Genomic DNA, 16,180 nt, shown 5'->3' on the forward strand with positions numbered 1-16,180 from the left:
AGAAAGGAAACAAAGAAATTTGTGCCTCCATGAGAGGTTACCTCTATTGGACCGAAGACATCTGAGTGCACCAACTCCAATGGTGTTGTCTTCTTATCATGACCATGCTTCAAAAAACTGACACATTTTTGTTTCCCATGAAGACAATGTTCGCAGAATTCTAAGTCTGTTGATAGGAGACCCAGAAGTTGCTCTTGATTAAACATAACCTCTAACCCCTTCTTGCTCATGTGGCCTAATCTTTGATGCCAAAGTGTGGCATCGTTGTCTGCAACAATCATTGCAGCTCCCACCTCATCATTAGTTTCTACAACATTTAGATTGCCAACTTTATCTCCTTTGGCAATAACCATGGAACCCTTGGTAATTTTCCATGTGTCCATGAGGAGTGTAAGAAAACCTTGAGCATATAACTGATTGATGAAAATCAAATTTCTTTTTAATTTGGGAACATACCTAACATCTTGAAGCAATAATTGAGCGCCTCCTTTAATTGATAACAAAATATCACCCTTTCCTATGATTTCACAAGGCTTGTTATCACCCAAAAAAACATTCCCAAATTTACCTTCCTTATAGTTTGTGAAGGCTTCGCTACAAGAAGATACATGAAATGAAGCCCCAAAGTCAATTACCCATGAATTTGAAGTTGTGTCACTTGTCACAAGAACCAAAACACCATCATCGGGATCATGAATGATGTTTCCTCCGTTGTCCAAAACTTTTTCTTGAGTTCTTTTATATTTTTTGCAATCCTTTTTAACATGACCAGCCTTTCCACAAAACCAACAACTGTTTTGTCTACCTTGGGACTGCGACCTTCTAGCTAATTGTGACCTTCGATTGTTGTTATTATTTTTGCCTCAATGTTGAGTTCTTCCTCTATTTTTCGTACCAACCATTGTTAGCGCATCGTCGGATGAAGGCTCTTTATTAGTTCTCCTCATATCTTCACTAAGCAACGTAGAAGCCACCTCATCATAAACCAACATGTTTTTTCCGGTTACGGAAGTGCTAATTGATGTTACCACACCATCCCAGCTATCCGGTAAGGAACAGAATAAGATGACCACCTTATTTTCGTCATCTTGAGGCATACCAATGGAGTGTGCTTGACATAAAAGAGTATTCAACTCATTTATGTGATTCGACATCACTGTTCCTTCCTTCATCTTCAATTTGTAAAGCTTCTTCATGATAAAAATTTTGTTTGCAGCAGATGTCATTTGATACATACTATGAAGTTTGTTCCACACATCCTTTGTTGATGTTTCATTGTTCACATTGAACAACACATTTGGAGATAGCGAAAGAAAAATCTCGGTCGTTGCCTTCTCATCAGTTTTAGTCCAATCTTCATTTGACATGGCGGTAGACTTCTTTGCTTTACCTTCAATTGCTATTGCAAGATCATGCTTGACCAAAGTGATCGCACCTGTACCTTCCACAAACTGAAATTCTTCCCCGAGAATTTCTACACTCTTGTTTCCTCTATGACTTCAAAAATTGATCACCGAAATCGATTATGGCTCTGATACCAATTGTAAATAAACTAAGAATGTGAAAGAAAATACAGGACAACAAAACACATAAACACAGTAGTTTATCGTGGTTCACCACAAATCGTGGCTACGTCCACACTGAGAGCAAAGGAATTATATTAATGAGAAAATGAATTAAGTTTACAATACATGTCATCAGCATTTATAGATCACAAATGATCAGCAGAAGAGACAAAATAAAATGGAGGGAAAACACATGTGTCTATTGGCCTTCACAATTCAACAAAAAGTACGTGTAATTGAATATACGGATTAAATGATAACACATGTAACAAGGGCCAATTATTATTTTAAACATTTTTGGTTAGTAATTGACCCATTCATACACCACTATAAAGACATGTGTGCACAACTACTAATTACAAGTGGTTGATTATGATATGTGACACATTTATTCCATCATATTAAATTTGAAATAAAACCAAAACCATGTTGTAAAGAAGAACAATTCCAATTTAAGATCTCACATACTTTTTATGAAGCTTACCCTATAGATTTTACAAGAGAAAATACTTCCTTGATTCTTGATTCAATTAAATGAACCAAGAACTGTGTCCACCATATTAGGGAAGAAAACTTTTTAATGTGAAATCTCATTGTATTGAGAATTTACTTAAAGAGAATTTAATAAAATTAAAATATATAAATACTCAAGAATTTTAAAAAATCAATTTTTGAAGTTGTAAGAATGTTTGTGAATTTACTCAACTCCAAGGTAGGACATATTGAAAAATGGTAGTGATTTTAGTTATAAATCTAATAATCTAATTTTTGATGTATAAATTAAATTTTTTCAACTTTTTTTAATAGATTTCGAAAAAGTTACTCTTATTTGCATGTGAACATTATATATTTTATCTTGTGTTTTCCAATATTCATTATCATTATGATGATAGATTAAGAATCTGATCTGAAATATTGATACAAAAACATCGAACTCAATTTAATTTAGAAATTATTACATCTTGATACAAGAAGAGGAGTACCCAAACAAGACCAAAATGATAACAAAATTGTACCAATAGTTGATCCTTTTTCTAACTTTTGGTGGTATTTGTCTCATTCATGCACTATTATTGGAATATGTGTTCACGAGTATTGGCACTTTGAAATGTTTCCATTAAAATGCACCAAAGACCCCAACAAAAAGGTCAAACTTGTTTTTGTTTTTTTCAGATTTGTAAAAACATGGTGATGTTTTTCTTATTTTTTGTGTTATTTACGATCACAAAATATGCAAATCATGAAGAAGAAATTGATTATTCTGAAGATCTACTAGAAGATGAGAGAATATATAATTGCATTGAAAATTATGTACAACATATCAAAATTTCTATCAATTCTAGTTATGGAGGATATATATTGCATTTGTTGATTGTTTTTTGAAAAAAAAGGGCCAAGAAAAAAAGGAAAAAGAAATGAAAAAGAAAAAGTTAAGTACTTTAAAAAGGAAGTACGAAATATGCTTGTACAAAATATGTTTAGTTAAACAGATAACTCATCAATTCTATAGAAAAAATAGATAAACTTTAAACAAATGTCAAAAAAATCTATATTATTTTTTCACTTTTGAAATTTGATCAACATTACATTTTGTATAGAAGATAGCAACATCCTCTTTTCTCTTATGCTTTGACATGAAGGTCTGAAAATTTTGTTAATATTCAGAAACAAAGAAACAATGCACATATGTAGGTGAAATCTAACATACTAGGACGGTCAAAGGAAAAACTGGACGGTCAAAATCTCTTTTATCTTTGATTTGGGTTTTAGTTGGATTTTGAATTCTCACCTAGGAAGACATTCCACACCTGAAGAAATGCATATGATTGTCCCCACACATTGTGATGTGGTGGCTGCATAAACTTTTCAGAACACGAGAAATCTGTTGCCTTGCCATTCAAAGCTGTAAAACACACAGCGTAAAAGAAGGGGAAGTCTGAAACGCTATGCAACTTCCCACCACAAAAAGCATCTTTCTACACTCATCTAACTCTCGTGATTTTATCGTTTCTTCTTAGAAAATCAATGAAATTTTGTCACAAACGAAGAAACAAACACGTAAAAGCTGCAAATACACCGAAAATGTCGTTCATATCTGACAAAAGTTAAAAATTGGTGGCATCTGGCATCTTACAGGACTGAATCATGAACGACACGACATAAAAAGATAAATACAAGCCAAAAAAAAAAGTTATTCAGCAACTATTGTGAGTGCCAGCTAAATGCAACTGGGCTCCTTACTTTGTGTACTCCATCTGTCCATGTGATTGATCCGAAAGCTGCAGTAAGTGCCGTTTTCCTGGCGGCTGTGAATGTCACTGTGTATGACAGCTTTTCGTTCGGCCTTTCAAAAGTGAGAGTTTTCGGCCCAACGGCTATTTTTACGGCCGGGGGGCCGGAAACTGCGACTCTGTACGTCGAACCAGTTGTGCCCACGTTCGTCACAGTCCTCTTGTATTTGATGGAGGATGACAACGACGATGACTTGTTGTTGGGGTGTCTGGTACGGTGGACTATAAAAGGACCTTTCCTTTCTTCTTTTTCGAAAATAACTGAAAACGATGGGTAATTGATATTTCCGGGGTTCTTATTCCGGAGCGCTGCCTTAGAACATGTGGCATTGGCCTTGGCCACGATCCTGAGTTGCTGAGGACTATAGCCCAGCATGCACAAGTAGTCAACGTAGTCTCGAATGCCCATGTCGTACACGAGCCCCGGAGTGAGGGCCTTGTGCGGGTCTACGTGCCCGGCGCCATGAGCAAACGGAGTGGAGTCCTTGCTTGTGGCGACATCCTTGATAGGACGTCTTGTATTATCGAGCGTGTAGGCGGTGGTCATGAGAGCCGACCTTATCACCGCGGGGCTCCACTCTGGGTGTTGCGCCTTGAGGAGCGCAGCGAGACCGCTCACATGCGGACATGACATGGACGTTCCAGATACTATATTGAAGTCGACGATGCGTGTATCGGACTTCAGCTCCGACGGCCCCGTAGACCCCGTCCAGGCGGCGAGGATGTTGACACCTGGTGCGATCACGTCGGGCTTGAGAATCTCTGGTGTAATGGGATTCGGTCCCCGAGACGAAAAGGCGGCAACCACCGGGGAAGGCTTGACTCCCAAGACAGTGCCCTTGAACTCTATCGTTGCTCGTGGTCTCGAGCTCGCGGTCGCATAGCCCCGAATGGAGTCGCCGAATCTTCGCCCAACTGCCACTGCCGGCAACAAATGACTATCGGCAACGAGTTCCTCGCCGTTCGCTGCCGTATTCAGTAGTATCATTCCAACACCGCCCAACGACCTTACGACCTCCCCTTTCTCGACCCTCGCACTGACTCCCCTATCACAAACAACAATCTTTCCCCGCACGAGCTCCGCCGCCAGAGTCCCCTCCAAGCAAAGATTGCTACTCCGGTTCCCATTGCCCGCACTACCGGCGTACACAACCGGCGCCAATGTCGGCGGCAGCCTTTTGCCGCCATACAAACTCACGCCGCCAAAACGAGCCCCGTTGCCGAGCACAACCACCGCCGGAAAATCCCGATCCAACGTACTCGCCCCGACCGTCGTAATCCACGGCGCAACGTTCGCCAAACTCGCCGGCACCGGCCCGGCATTTCCGGCCGAGCACGACACGAAAATCCCCTTCTCCATCGCTGCAAAAGCGCCCAGAGCAATCCCGTCTCGATAAAACGGCACAACGCCGCCGCCGAGCGACAACGACAACACGTGCACGCCGTCTTCCACTGCCCTCTCCAAGCCCGCCAATATATCCGAACTAAAACAACCGCCCACCCAGCAGACCTTATACGCCGCCACTCTCGCCGACGGCGCCATCCCACGTGCGGTCCCCTTCGCGTAGCCCAACAGACTCGCATTCTCCACCGTCGATCCCGCCGCCGTCGAAGCTGTGTGCGTCCCATGCCCGTCCTGATCTCTCGGAGATCTATACTCCGCCGCCTCATCCACCCGCCCCTGCGCCGCCTCATATCCTCTGCAAAAGAACCGCGCGCCGACGAGTTTTCTGTTGCAATGATTGGCGTTAAACGCCGTCCCGGACTCGCACTCTCCCTTCCACTTTGCCGGCACCGGTTTCATCCCGTGGTCGGAAAAACTCGGACTTTCCGGCCAGACTCCCGTGTCGAGAACCCCCACGACGACGTCACCGGTGCCGTCGGAGTCGGTCCAGACGCCAGCGCCGGCGCCGCCTTCCAGTCCCAAGAACTCCGGGCTCCGGGTAGTGTGGAGCTCGTAGACGGTCTCCGCATGCACGGCCACGACGGCGTCCATCTTCTCCAAGGTCTCTGCTTGCGCACGTGTGAGTTTTGCAGCGAAGCCATGCAAGACTTGATCATAACTGTAAAGCAGTCCCTCAGATTCATCATCATCTTCGCCATGAAGAGATTTGAGAAGAGATGAGTACCAGAGGTCGTGAGAATCGTATAAGGACATGGGCATATGGGACTTGGACATATGGACTATGTATGTCCGCTTATCTGCAATGGCGGCGCTAGATGCAACAGCCGCCGCCAAAGAGTACAGCATCCAAGTCCACCATTGTTTCAGCTTCATGATCTTCTCTGCTTAGATCAAATCTCAAATCTTTTACAGCCCTGTGTTGTATTACTACCACTTGTATGAAACGTCTCTATTTATGAAAAGGATGGAATGGTTGGCACTCTGTGTGTGAATCAGAAAATGTCCGGATTCCCACATAAAAAATGTGTATTCCATCACGCAGTCAGCCGTTTGCTGCTTTGTTTTTGGTAAAGAGATTTGGCAGATGCCTTTTCTACAAAGCGTTTTCTTTTTCGGTGGACCAACGAACACTTTTCTTTAAATAAAGTTTTTTTTAGGCTGTTTGTTTGTCGCTTTTTCAATGGAGTCAAAGTTTTGGTCTTTCAAACGGGTGTTTTCTTTCTTTTTTTTAATTTAGTTCATGTATTAGAATAAAGGAAAAAATTACTTATATAATTTGATTCAAGTTTGGTGAGTTTGATAGTAAATATGTTTTATGGTTTTTATAGGGGAGAGGCACCAGTAGTGGAGCGGGGTCCAATAATGGTTATAGCAATTGTGAATATTAATACTATTAATGCAACAAATAAATATTAAATCTTGATTACATAGATTTTATCTATTAATAAAAAAATTATCAGATATGTGATGCATGGAACCAATAATAGTACACGTGAGAACTTGTAATGTTTAAATAAATTCAAAAATTTATACATATATTATCAAATCTTATGTAATATATTTTGCTTTGATTAATATAAATAAGTGTACTACAATAAGTTCCTTAGTTTTAAAATAATGAATCTATCATAACTAAATAAGTGTCTCAGAAAATTAAATAGATCTCTTGCATCTCACAATTAGAAATAAATATATAGATTTATGATCCAATATGTCACAATTTAAGATTTGATTGTGATTGGCAAATATTACAACTTTGACAGTTTAAGCAATGTTTATTGAAAAAATACCATCACTGAATGTACAATAATACAACAGTTTATAAATCTATACATATATTCTTCTTTAAATATTACCCACTAGTGTACAACTACTAGGTACTTTACAACTGTAAACAAATCTTTTTTTTTTAATATTACCCACTAGTGTACAACTCCTGGGTACTTTACATCTTTTTTTTTCAAATAATACTGACTGGTGTACAACTACTGGAATACCATCAAATCTAATTTCAAGTCTTCATTCCAACTTCCTCCACCTAGCAGATGCATTTATTGGCTTATTTGACCTTTCAACTACAAAAGTAGAAAACTTATAAGGCTCACCACAAAAATAACACAAAGAAAAAATAATGTTTAATTAACAAGACAACTATCAAAATTTAAAACTCTTAATTTATGAGAACAAATTACATCATACTAAAACAGTCAAATCATGCAACAAAATTCAATCCGTGGGAACAAAAACCATCCAATCAAATTTAGGACAATTAAAAGCTCAATCCATGGCAACAAAAACCATCCAATCAAATTTGGATATTAAAAAAGACAAACCAATTGAAATTTAATCTAATCATGGTTAAAGAAGAGTTAACACAATCTATAAAATGAATGGACAGTAGTCTCTTTTCTTTCACTGTAGACATTTTCTCTGCTTCGGCTTGTATTTAGGATCAACAATATCTGCAACTGCTCTCATCAACCACTCTCATCAACCAGACTAAGCATATTCAGGAGCATAATTTTCAACCAGGTTAAGCATATTCAGGTGCATAAATTGTTATTCATTTTCATTTATATTTTCTTTGCGTAGATCTTTCAATTTTTTTTAAAATAAAAGATATGCTCAGAGAGAACATATAGGTCAATAGGTTTCTACACATATGTTCAAATTAGAGCCCCATACATTTTTTGAGGATTTGCATAGAACCCCTATCACCCATTCAAGTTTTGAAAGGTTTTCCTACAACCCTCAGCCCTTGCCTTCACCACCATTTAAAGAGATTACAATGAAGAACAGTTTGTCCCAAATAGAAACATATAGAGTTTTAAGGTTTATGGCTCAGATTTACAAATCTTCAGCCACTGGATTCTCTTCACTCTTCACACGTTTATTTATTTTATAGAAGAAATGCAATCTTTTAAAATCTTCTTTTTATTGCATATTAATGACCTATTTGGAAAGAAATGATGTCTATATAACTCTAGGTTGTGAACAAAATAGTCAACAATAGCAAAAAAATGTTGACCAAAGCATTTGCATTGTTTTTTAATTTATTTGTCATTGTATCATTTACGTATTTATACAAAAGGAAGTGCAATCATTTAGTAGCTAGAATTTGGCAACCAACATTAAAAGAAACCATACTATTTCGTTAAAATTATTCCTCAACTTAGACTGATTGCAATCTTCTATTAAAAGAAACAATGAAAGTAATTTTCTAACATAACCGATTTGTTAACATAATTTTTACATGTAATAAATTTCACACAGACTACATATATTTCACCATGAGAACTTCTATGAGAACTTCTAAGAGGAATCGAGTTCAAAGAACAAGGCCTCTACTTATGCACAAAAGAGGGGTTATGCTTCACTGCAATCTAGAAAATAAAAGCAATGCCAAAGATCAAATTAACATACCAAATCAACCTGAAATACCAACTCCAGATCCAATAGATATAGTGGATGTGCAAGGTAGAGTTTCTAGTACACAAATGACTTCTACTACATCTAAGAATGCACCAATAAGAAAACAGTGGTCAAATTCAGACTTGGACAATGCAATCAAAGACGTTGAAGATAATATGTATTCGATCCGAGTTGCTGCCAAGAAATGGGGTCCTTATAGCAATATCGTGAGAATGCTCGAAATAACAGAATACAAAGTGATAGCAGAACTCAGAATGAATCTACTGATCGCAGGCCACTTCGAGGGGGTAACCTCCTTTGAGCAAGCTCAATACAATAAATTCGTCCGTGCCCATCAAGGGCCTCAACCTATTCTAATATACTGAGTACGATCTGAAAAAGTAATACTACCTATGCATGTGGGATAATAAAATATACTCACGGGACGACTTACAAAGCATATGCGTCCAACAACACTACTCTAACAAAATAAACAGAAGGAACACACAGGTTCCTAACATCCCCTCTCCCTTAGAAAAAAGCTTTGTCCTCAAAGCTTAAGGTGTGGAAATTGTTGTTGAATCTGAAGAAGGGGTTCCCAGGTAGCATCCTCTGGTTGTATGCCATGCCACTGAATCAAGACCTCAGAGATGGAGCGAGAGCGAAGCTGGCGAGTGCGCTGGTCAATGATTGCCACCGGCTCCAGGATAATGGATCCTTCCGTATCCATTTCAGGGAGAGTAGTTTGTGCTCTGACAGTGGTACCCAGAACTTTCTTTAGACAAGAAACATGAAAGACTGGATGAATGCGGGAAGAAGGAGGAAGTTCCAGTTTATAAGCAACTGAACCAATCTTCTGCAGAACCTTATAAGGCCCATAAAATTTTGGGGCCAGCTTATGACGCCCTTTCAGCTTTAGGGAGGATTGTTTGTATGGCTATAGACGAAGAAAAACCATATCCCCAACTTGAAATGAGTGCTCAGAACGGTGTTGATCTGCTTGTTGTTTCATCCGATTACGGGCCATGTGAAGATTATCCTGTAAGGTACGAAGAATCTGATCCCTGCTGCGGAGAACTATGTCAACTGCCTGGACTGGTGAGCTGTTGGGAGTGTAGGGAAGGAGCACTGGAGGTGCCTGACCATAGACTGCTTCATATGGAGTCATTTTAGAGGCAGTGTGGTAAGAGGTATTGTACCACCATTCAGCTAAAGGGAGCCACTTGGCCCACTGATGTTGCTGTTCGGAAGTGAAGCAACGAAGATAAGTTTCCAAGCATTTATTGACAATTTCAGTTTGACCATCAGTTTGTGGGTGATAGCCCGAACTCATCTTCAGTTTGGTGCCAGTTTTCTGAAACAGTTCAGTCCAAAAATGACTGGTAAAAGTTGCATCACGATCAGAGACAATGGAAGAAGGGAGTCCATGAAGACGAAATATCTGGTCCATGAAGATTTGTGCAACAGAGGAGGCAGTATAGGGGTGGCTGAGGGCACAAAAATGACTATATTTCGAGAGACGATCAACCACAACCAAGATCACTGTCTTGCCACCGGATTTAGGAAGCCCTTCAATGAAATCCATAGAAATATCAGTCCAAATCCGTGTAGGGATGGGCAATGGTTCGAGCAAGCCAGGAAGGAGGGTCGTTTCACCCTTGTGGCGTTGGCAAGTATCACATTCAGCCACCATCTGTTGAATCGTCTGTTTCATCCCTTTCCAAAAGAAGTTTCTCCTTGCTCGCTCATAAGTTTTGAGGAAGCCTGAGTGTCCTGCTGAAGGAGAAGCATGGAGTTCATAAAAAATAGCCTGATGTAGAGCTGGGTTCTGAGGAAGCACTAGCCGACCCTTGTATCGAAGAGAAGCACCATCCCAAGAGTAATGTGGTATAGCAGAAGGATTATTGGCTAGCTGGTGAATGATTTGAGATAAAGAAGAGTCACTGTCATAGCCCTGCTGAATAGACGCTAACCAATTGGGAATGGGCATAGAAATAGCGGAAAGGGAAGCTTGATTATCAAATGTGCGAGAAAGAGCATCTGCCACAATATTCTCCTTACCCTTCTTGTAGGTGATCTCATAATCATACCCCATGAGTTTGCTGACCCATTTCTGTTGTGTAGGAGAGGATACTCGTTGTTCCAGGAAGTATTTCAGACTTTGGTGATCGGTTCTGATGCAAAAATGACTCCCTAAGAGGTATGGCCGCCACTTCTGTACAGCATGCAAAATAGCCATCATTTCTTTTTCATAAGTAGAGAGGGCTAGATTCTTACCAGAGAGGGCTTTGCTAGTGAACGCAATAGGATGGTCATCTTGCAGGAGAACAACACCCAATCCATTGCCGCAAGCATCACTCTCAATAGTGAAGGGTTTGGAAAAATCTGGCATCGCGAGAACAGGTGTACTGCACATAGCCTGTTTCAGTTGTTCAAATGCAGTCTCAGCAACAGGGGTCCAGGAGAAGGCATCCTTTTTTAACAGAGCTGTCAATGGTGCTGCAATTTTCTCGTAATCTTTGACAAACTTGCGGTAGTAGCCAGTCAACCCCAAAAAACCCCGAAGGCTCTTGAGAGTTTTAGGATGCGGCCAAGTTTTCATGGCATCTATTTTTGTAGGATCCACCCGCACTCCATGGTGTGCAACAATATGCCCGAGATACTCCACTTCCTCTTGGCCAAACACACATTTAGATAGTTTTGCACAGAGTTGATGATCAGAGAGAAGTTGCAAGACAAGCTCCAGATGATGGAGATGCTCAGCCCAAGTTTTGCTATATATGAGGATATCATCAAAGAAGACCAGAATGAATTTCCGGAGGTATGGTCGAAATATGTTATTCATCACTGCCTGAAATGTTGAAGGAGCATTCGTGAGGCCAAAGGGCATGACTAAAAATTCATAGTGACCATCATGTGTGCGGAAGGCAGTTTTAGGTATATCCTCCTCATTAACCCGAATTTGATGATACCCAGAACGAAGATCTAACTTGGAGAAAAAATGAGCCCCATGAAGTTCATCAAGAAGTTCATCAACAACTGGAATGGGAAACTTGTCCTCTATAGTGAGATGATTAAGTGCTCGGAAATCAATGCAGAGTCGCCATGACCCATCTTTTTTGCGAACAAGCAGAACTGGAGAAGAAAAGGAACTGGTACTAGGGCGAATAATACCTTGCTTCAGTAAGTCACGGACAAGTATCTCGATTTCGGTCTTCTGATGAAATGGGTAGCGGTAGGGCCTGATGTTGGGCGGAACACTGCCAGGAAGGAGCTGAATACGGTGGTCCTCTGGACGAGAAGGAGGTAATCCCACAGGTTCAGCAAATACACCAGAATACTTGTCCAAAATGTGTTGGAGATCGGCAGGAGTGCTAGAGACTGCTGATGGCTGCATCTGAATGGAATGGAGCTGAGCGATGACACCATGTGAATTCTTCTTAAGAAGTTTTTCCATACGGTGTGAACTGATGATGCTGAGAGACCCTGGTTGTAAGCCTTTCAAAGTGTGTTGGTGCCCCTCGGCTGAAAACTGCATCCAAAGTTCAGCAAAATCCCAGAGAATGGGGCCAAGAGTGCGTAACCATTGGGCACCCAAAACCACATCACAACCACCTAAGGGTAAGGCAAACATGTCAGAGCGCATGTTATAATCTCCAATAGAGAGACGCACATTGCGACATTTCCCTTTACAAGGTAAAGTGCCCCCATTGGCAATCATGACTTCAAAGCTAGAGCAGGGATGGATAAAGCAATCAGCCTGTTTGGCTATTCGTGGATCAATGAAGTTATGAGTGCTACCAGAATCAATGAGTATAGTAAGAGGGATCTTCTTGAAGAAACCCTGGACCCGCATGGTTTGTGGAGTAGTGACTCCTGCCAAAGCATGGACAGATATCTCTGGTGGAGCTTCTGGTGAAGGAGGTTCAGGCTGGTGAGGCTCAACCTCATCATCCACTGTTTCCTGAGCATCTACATATTCTTCCAATTCCGGTGGAGAATCCACATCCAAGAGATAGAGCTTTTGCTGAACACATCTATGGCCCCGAGACCATTTCTCATCACAATTATAACAAAGCCCTTTGTCTCGCCTGACTCGCATCTCTGTTTCAGACAAGTGCTTGATCGGAGTAGTTCTGGGAGCTGGTATGACTGGAGGGTTGTGAGAACCTGTATTTCTGAATGGAACAAAATTAGATCTGGAGCGTTGTAGAGCACTAATCTTGTCTTCCGCTAACTTAGCCAACCCAAGGGCTTCCATCATTGTAGTAGGTCGAAACATTTTGACTTCTGAGCGAAGTGCATCCTTCAGACCACTAACAAAACAACTACGGAAGAATTCATCAGACAAGCCCTCTGTGTGATTAGCTAATTTTTCAAACTCTGTCTGGTATTCTCTTACAGTGCCTGTTTGACGCAGTTTAGTGAGTGCTCCTGTGAAATCATTAAAGGAACTAGGGCCAAAGCGCTCCAAAATGAGGGTGCAAAATTCTCTCCACGTTGGGCCTACATTAGCCTTGATGTACCAACGGAACCATTGAAGAGCTTCATGTTCCAAATGAAAAGATGCAAGGGGGACTTTGTGGTTATCCAAAGTATTATGCAAGCTGAAATACTGCTCTACCCTATAGATCCATCCAGTCGGATCAGAACCATCGAAGCGTGGAAAATCAAGCTTTGGTCCACGAAAATTGCCAGAAGAGGACCCATTATCTCCTGAATGGTTTCGGCTCATGGCTGACTGCTGAAAGTTAAGACCCAGAATTTTGTCATCCAGATCTTGAAGTTTGGTTTTGAGGGATTCAATTTCCTCTTCCATGATTTTTGCTCCTGTACGCGTAACAACCATAAAGCAAGGTTTTTTTTTTTTTTTTTTTTTTTTTTTTTTTTTTTTTTTTTTTTGGAATGGGTAGAAGATGAGAAACAAAAACTTTTTTAGTTACGGCAAACTTGGATTTGGGTAAAACTCATATAGGAAATGGGTGTTCGACGGGTGGTGGGAGACTATCTAGGGACAAGGGAAAAAGAAAAATGAGGGTTTCAAGGGTAGGGAGGCGAAATGAGGTGAACAGTCCAAGAGGGATAAGGGAGCAAAATGAGGAATTGAATCTTGTGGCTCAGTTTGGTGGCGATTGGATGAGAGGTGAAAAAGATAGGGCAAACCCTAAAATTAGATAAATGAGGGATTTAGGGCTTTGATATGTAAAATTTGGGGTTGGGTCGCCAAGGAAGGAACTATGCGAAATGATATTGCAGACGTTCTGCGGAAGTATGAGCAGAAACAGAAAGCAAATAAGAAAGCTACGACTAAAAAACAGAAAAAAATTTTACTCTTTTTTTTTTTTTTTTTTTTGAACAGTCGACTTAGAAAAATTCACTCACAGACAGAACAACTGAAAAGAGTTATTGCAATAACAAGAGATATTAGAAGTGAGAGGAACCTGAAGGCCACGACAGAAAAAAAAATTTGATGTAATTTCCACCCAGCGAGCCCAAGAGAGTGCTCTGATACCAGATGTGAAGAACCTCCTTATAGCAATATCGTGAGAATGCTCGAAATAACAGAATACAAAGTGATAGCAGAACTCAGAATGAATCTACTGATCGCAGGCCACTTCGAGGGGGTAACCTCCTTTGAGCAAGCTCAATACAATAAATTCGTCCGTGCCCATCAAGGGCCTCAACCTATTCTAATATACTGAGTACGATCTGGAAAAGTAATACTACCTATGCATGTGGGATAATAAAATATACTCACGGGACGACTTACAAAGCATATGCGTCCAACAACACTACTCTAACAAAATAAACTGAAGGAACACACAGGTTCCTAACACAATGCAATCAAAGACGTTGAAGATAATATGTATTCGATCCGAGTTGCTGCCAAGAAATGGGGTATTCCTTTTACAACATTGTCAAATTGGTTGCAAGGTATCACAACTAGAACAAAGAGAGGTCCACCGACTATATTATCAAGTGAAGAAGAAATGGAAATAGTTCAATGGTGTCAAGATATGGCAGAGATGGGATATGGTCTTGAAATAACGCAATTAAAAGCACATGTTGCTCACATTTGTGAGACCAGGCCAAACCCTTTCAAAAATGGTTTTCCAGGCAAGTCATGGTGGAGAGGGTTCAAAAGAAGACATCCTGAGCTGGCATTAAGAACAGCAGAAGGTATAGACAAAGATAGAGCTACCATGCTTAGACCATCCATAACAGCAGCTTTTTATGACAATTTGGCAAAAGTTTACAAAGATAAACAATATGGCCCACACCAAATTTGGAACTGTGATGAAACAGGTGTTCAAGCTGGGAGAAATTGTGGAATGAAGGTGATATCCAGAAAGGGCTCAAGGAGTGTGCCATATGTACTGTCAAAAAGTAGAGAATGGATCACCATATTATGTTGTGTTAATGCTGCAGGACAGAGCATTCCAGGATTCTACCTTTTTAAAGGTCAAAGGCAAATAAAAAATTATATTGTAGGTTGTGAACCAGGGGCTTGTATGGCAACCCAACCTCATGCATGGATGACCAAGGAACTATTCCTCAATTGGTTGCATCACTTTGCCAGATCTGTGCCTGGTGGAGTTTCACCTAGCAATAGGCATTTACTTATATTTGATGGTCATGGGAGCCATGTGGCACTTCCTACAATTCAAGAGGCAAGAGTTCTAGGAATTGATCTCCTTACATTGCCAAGTCACACAAGCCACAAGCTCCAACCTTTAGATGTAAGTGTATTTTCTCCTTTTAAGAACCACTTCAAGAGAGAGAGATCAGAATGGATGGCAAAGCATCATGGATTAGAAATAAATAAGTCTGAATTAGCTACCTTATGCAGCAAAGCATTCAAAAAGGCCCTCACTCCAGAAAATATCAAGGCAGGATTTAAGAGGACTGGTATTTGGCCATTGAACCCAACAGCACTTATAAATGACATGAATCCTAGTAGAGCATTTTCGGTTGGTGTTGAAGAGGAAGATGAAGCAATTGCTCTTGAAAGTATTCTTAGATTTGCAGGAGTTAGTGAGTCTGATATTCAAGAAAGAGTAGAACGAATTCAAAGAGAAAATGATGCAATTGAAATGCAACTACAACACGATAATGCCACTGCTGAACAGGGACAGCATGATTCTGCCACTGCTGAATAGGGACAGCATGATTCTGCCACTGCTGAACAGGGACAGCATGATTCTGCCACTACTGAATAGGGTCAACATGAATCGGTACATACTGTGCAAGATATATCAGATTTAAGTATTCCTACTGAAGTGAGTATTCCTAATTACATCATGGAAGGTGCTAAAAACCTTTGTGTGAACTTGGACTTAAATAATGAGGATATAGGATTGTCACTACCATCCCCTCCTCCATCTCTTCCAAACACATTGGTTCATTACTATGCAACAACAGAGTTTGGTGTAGAAAATGTAGAGAATCAATCAACAAATAATGATGGCAATGACGGTATAGTGGATGAAAACATTACGAATATAGAT

The 16,180-nt window shown here is 40.5% G+C and overlaps 1 protein-coding gene and 1 pseudogene across 2 annotated transcripts; one reads left to right on the top strand and one right to left on the bottom strand.

Moving 5' to 3' along the window:
• Positions 1 to 3,637: 3,637 nt before the first annotated feature.
• LOC149575661 (subtilisin-like protease SBT1.7 pseudogene) lies at positions 3,638 to 6,396 on the bottom strand (annotated as a pseudogene). Its single transcript, XR_016360195.1, has one exon. The product of XR_016360195.1 is annotated as a subtilisin-like protease SBT1.7 pseudogene (transcript).
• An 8,140-nt stretch (positions 6,397 to 14,536) lies between these two features.
• LOC149575662 (MFS-type transporter clz9-like) lies at positions 14,537 to 15,832 on the top strand. Its single transcript, XM_089816059.1, has one exon. It carries the CDS (start codon positions 14,537 to 14,539, stop codon positions 15,830 to 15,832), a length of 1,296 nt encoding a protein of 431 aa, XP_089672185.1.
• The last annotated feature ends 348 nt before the right edge of the window (positions 15,833 to 16,180 follow it).

The sequence above is a fragment of the Cupressus sempervirens genome, chromosome 2 (assembly GCF_028749045.1).
Source record: "Cupressus sempervirens isolate cs-2001-9-10 chromosome 2, ASM2874904v1, whole genome shotgun sequence".
Lineage (NCBI taxonomy): Eukaryota > Viridiplantae > Streptophyta > Pinopsida > Cupressales > Cupressaceae > Cupressus > Cupressus sempervirens.